The sequence below is a fragment of the Aptenodytes forsteri genome, unplaced genomic scaffold (assembly GCF_000699145.1).
Source record: "Aptenodytes forsteri isolate BGI_AS27 unplaced genomic scaffold, ASM69914v1 Scaffold188, whole genome shotgun sequence".
Classification (NCBI taxonomy): Eukaryota; Metazoa; Chordata; class Aves; order Sphenisciformes; family Spheniscidae; genus Aptenodytes; species Aptenodytes forsteri.
In genome coordinates, this window is record NW_008794371.1 from 1,568,424 (window position 1) to 1,572,815 (window position 4,392).

Here is a 4,392-nt window from a genome sequence, read left to right on the forward strand (position 1 = left end):
CCCCACACCCACAACACAAAACAGGGTGTGGTAAAAAAGGGGGTTTTGGCCCCCCCCCCCCCCCCCCCCCAATTTCTCTTGTGTTTCTCTGCCGGATTGGAAAGTCATCTGTTTGCAGAGGTCTTCCATGGCAAGAGTAATAAAACCATAAGTCATTTCTTCACTCTCCCTTTACATCAGTTCCTTATCTTTAATTCCATAAACACACTTAAACACAAGCTATCTACTTTTGCTGAGCTGCAATTTTGTGCAATTCGTTGAAATGTCCTTGATTCCAGTTAGAATGGAAAGTATTTCATCAGCATCCAGTAAGAAGTCCCATCCGGCTGTCATCTAAATGGAGAACTGAAAGCTTGGCCAACCGCTTCTGCAGCAAAGAGGAAATATTTTCGCCATTTCCATCAGAAATAATCTTTGCAATTGTGAGATTTTCTGCGGTTCCTACCGGATGACAGGCTTTCCTCTGGTAACTGCTAATAGAGCCAATGCCACAGATCATCACGCTTCTACTTGTCATTGCGATGATCTCAGTTTCTAATTTCTTACCACCATCCTGGCATTTGTTGTTTCCTGTTGCTATTCTCTTGCCTATCCCACCCCTTTTCTCTCTGCTTAGGCAGGCAAAGGTGCTCCCACCAAGCTAGTGTGGCCCACTGCCATTGCTCATCCCCGGCTGTGGGCCCTGTGACTTGGTTCTCCTGTCCAAGCCCAGCTCAACCCTGGCTCGGGGCTGCTCTCCCCAGAAGTATTCCACCCTGGCATTCGGGTAGCTCAGCATCTTGTTCCTAGAGTTGACCCAGAGAGCAATTGCTGGTTGCCTTCATTATAACAACCTGTTGCATGCTGATGTCCTCCCTGACACTTCTCCTTGTTAAACAAAGCAAAGCTGGCTCTGGTGAGGGCAGGAGGGATGCCAGAATGGGGTGGTTAGAGGGCAGAGGTCTGGGGCAGGCCTTTGTGGGAGATGTGGGGGTTTACAGGCAGAGGGGTTCATAAAAACAGAAGGCTTCTGCTGGCTGACCCCTGAACTTGGGATTCCTCTGCACACAGAGGATGCTTTGAGGTTAAGAGAGGTTTATCCCTGTGTGTGGGGAGCATCACCCCTGCCGTGCGGTGGGGATGGGAGGACAGGCGCAGCCATTGCTCAACGTCTCGGTGAGTTAGACTTTTCCCTTGAATCAGGGCAGCAGGAATTAGCCATGCCTGAGCAAGGGTCAGGAGGCAGGCGGTGGGAGGCTGGGGGTTTTTGTGGTAGCTGGGAGCTGGGCAGCAAACCTTTTGTGGCACCACAAGGCAGCACCAGGGCAAGGCCGGAAAAAGAAAAAGAAAAAGAGAAAGGAGGAAGTAGCAAGTTTGGCAGCTCGCTCTTTCTGGGTGTGCACTGGTGGGGGCATTTGGGAATTACCTTCTGGGACTGCAAATGATGCCCCTTTTCAGTCATGCTACAATCTCCTCGAGGTTTCATCTGCAAGGCTGCAATGAGCTGATTTCAGTGGACACCAGCAGAATCTTCTCCTCCGTCTAGCTCCTACTCTTAATGCCCTATCTCCTGACACGGATGTGTTTGCTTTTTTGGGGCTAAGCCAGTGGAGAGAGCTTAAATTGGATGAAATTATCCTGCTTGGGAGGAAGTGGGCAAGCAGTAATTGCAACAACTTGACTGTCAAGAGGCTGCAGACTACAGCCAAAACTAAAATCCTTAGAGAGGTGTAAATCCTCTGTTCATCCTGGGGACAGGAAGGGTGGCAGGCTAGGCTGCAGCCTGAGCCCATTGCTCCAGCCCTGGAGCAGGGCAACAGAGTCCAGTCCCTCCAAGCCATCCAGTCCTCCATGTCTCTGCAACCTTTCCAGCATGAGAATACTGCTTTTGACTGTATTACCAGCAAAAAGAGACAAATGTGAGACCCCCAGTGACTTCTAGCTCAACATAACCTCGTTCCTACACACCTTGACTTCAAGAGGCTGCAGACTACAGCCAAAACTAAAATCCTTAGAGAGGTGTAAATCCTCTGTTCATCCTGGGGACAGGAAGGGTGGCAGGCTAGGCTGCAGCCTGAGCCCATTGCTCCAGCCCTGGAGCAGGGCAACAGAGTCCAGTCCCTCCAAGCCATCCAGTCCTCCATGTCTCTGCAACCTTTCCAGCATGAGAATACTGCTTTTGACTGTATTACCAGCAAAAAGAGACAAATGTGAGACCCCCAGTGACTTCTAGCTCAACATAACCTCGTTCCTACATGATCTTTCCTTTCTTACATGTCCAACTAAGAATCAGTGCTATCAGTGGAGATGAATGTATCGTTACATTCATACATTATATCGAGATGCAATGCATCGTTATGGAGCTAACTCTGTATCCCTGCTGTGACCGGTGGAGCAGGGTGAGAAGTGCTATTTGTGGCAAAACTGGGGATAAGTTGGGATTTGGCGCCTGGCAGTGGTTTTCTGCCAGCCATAGCAGCAGCGGCTGGGGGTGTCCATGGCATCTGAACTGGGCTGGGCTGGGCTGTCCGTCCGCAGAGCAGCTCCGCAGCCCCCTGACACAGTGATGCTGCTGGGCTGTTGCAAAGCAAATCCCTGCCTGGAGCTTGCTGGTGTTGCTTCACGGCTGCCTGCTTGGGAGTGCCATCAGGGCTCTGGCCACAGAGCTTCGTGCCCCAGCCCGGCTCACGGCCGGTGGGGTCCTTGCAGCAGCGGCAGGGTCGGTGTCGTGGGGGTTTGGGCTCCGGCCGGTCCCCACTGGGCACCCAAATGGAATCTGAAAGTCGCAGCCCCGTGGCCGGCGCTTCCCCTTCTGCGGTTTCCTTGCCTTCTCCAGCTCAGCAAAACTGAGCGATCCTGACATAATTTCCCCGGTATGATGCATTCATTTTTTCTTTCCTTGAAACCCTGCGCCCGCCCAGCAGCCGGGGATAAAAGGAGGGCATTGCCACAGGGGCCGAGCATGTGCAGAGGAGAGCCCTGCAGCCCCCCCAGCTCCAGCCCTGCTTGCAGATCCCTCGGCCCCCGCAGCACCATGAAGGTCCCTGCAGCCGCCCTGGTCGCTCTCCTCCTCATGGCCACCTGCTCCCCGTGCAAGGCCCATCTCGGTAAGTCCGGCATCGCTGCGTCCTCCCCAGGGCTGGGTGTGCCATCGCTCCACGGGAGCTGCCGGGGCAGCCGGAGAGCCCCATCCCCGTCAGCGGGCACCCTCGTGGCTGTGGGGAGGGCTGGGAGCAGGAGACCACCGCCAATGCTGGGACTCAGGCTTGGGGCAGGGGTCTCCTGGGGGCCACTGCCAGGGAATATGACACAAGGGGGGGGAAGGGAGATGGCAAATCCCTGGGGAACCCCAAGCGCCGGTGGGGCCAGAGCCTGTGCTGTAGGCTGGGGTCTCACCAGGGCTGTCTGTCTGTCTCTCTGCCCTCACAGACGGCGTCCCCACCGCCTGCTGCTTCAGTTACCAGCAACGCCCCGTCCCGCGGGGCCTCATCACCTCCGCCTACATCACCAGCAGCAGCTGCACCCAGCCAGGGGTGATGTGAGTACCCACTGCTACGGGGGGCTCAGGGTGCGATGGCCGGGGCAGAGGGTGGCCGGGAGCGGGATGGGGACATGGCCGGGGACACCCAGGGCGCTGCTGGCAGGACCCAGCGCAGGCACCCCGCTGCCCCGGCCGAGCGCCCCGACACAGGTTTTGTCCCGGCAGCCTGGTCACCAAGAAGAAGAAGGAGCTGTGCGCGGACCCCCAGGCGCCCTGGGTGCAGGCGCATCTGAAGCACTTCCAGACCCTGAGGAACTGACCCTTCCCCACTGCCACCCAACAATGCCCCTGGTGCTACCCCCGGCAGGCTTGGCTTCCAGCCCCAGGCACGCAAGAGAGTACTTGAACTGCAGCCTTCTTCAACGGGAAAATTTATTCTATTTAACTTATTTAAGTTAAACTAAATATTTTTTGCTAAGAAAAGGGAAAATACAAAAATAATTTAAACTATATCAATGCGCCTGTTAACGAAGAGTCAGGACTTTTGATGCCTAAATAAAGTGTTTGTGCTAACAACCCCTTTGGGTGTCTCTCAAGTCCCTGCTGGAGCCCTGACATGGGGACCCCCTTGCCCTCCCCACACCCTGGGTTCACTGCTCCCCCCTGGGCAGGGTGACCTTGGCCCCACGGCAGCTCCCACGTTGCTTCCCCCTCCCCAGCCCAGGTTCAGCTCCGGTGCCACCCAGCATGTCCCCATGGTGTAACACCAGCACCTCACATGGGGCTGCCAGTGCTGGCTATTATTTGGCAAATGGCCTGGCAGCACCCGCGGTGCAAACAGGAGGGTCGGTGCCACCGTGGAGGCGCTTGCCCTGCGGTGCTTCGGCACATCAGCAAACGAATGTGTGAAGATCCAACTTTTATTAGTGAGG

The 4,392-nt window shown here is 55.4% G+C and overlaps 1 protein-coding gene across 1 annotated transcript; it reads left to right on the top strand.

Annotated features, from left to right (window-relative positions):
- Positions 1 to 2,969: 2,969 nt before the first annotated feature.
- Positions 2,970 to 3,973, top strand: LOC103905634 (C-C motif chemokine 3). Its single transcript, XM_009287381.2, has 3 exons — positions 2,970 to 3,086; positions 3,409 to 3,517; positions 3,686 to 3,973. The coding sequence occupies exons 1-3, from the start codon at positions 3,014 to 3,016 to the stop codon at positions 3,777 to 3,779; spliced, it is 276 nt and encodes a 91-aa protein (XP_009285656.1). The 5' UTR covers positions 2,970 to 3,013; the 3' UTR covers positions 3,780 to 3,973.
- The last annotated feature ends 419 nt before the right edge of the window (positions 3,974 to 4,392 follow it).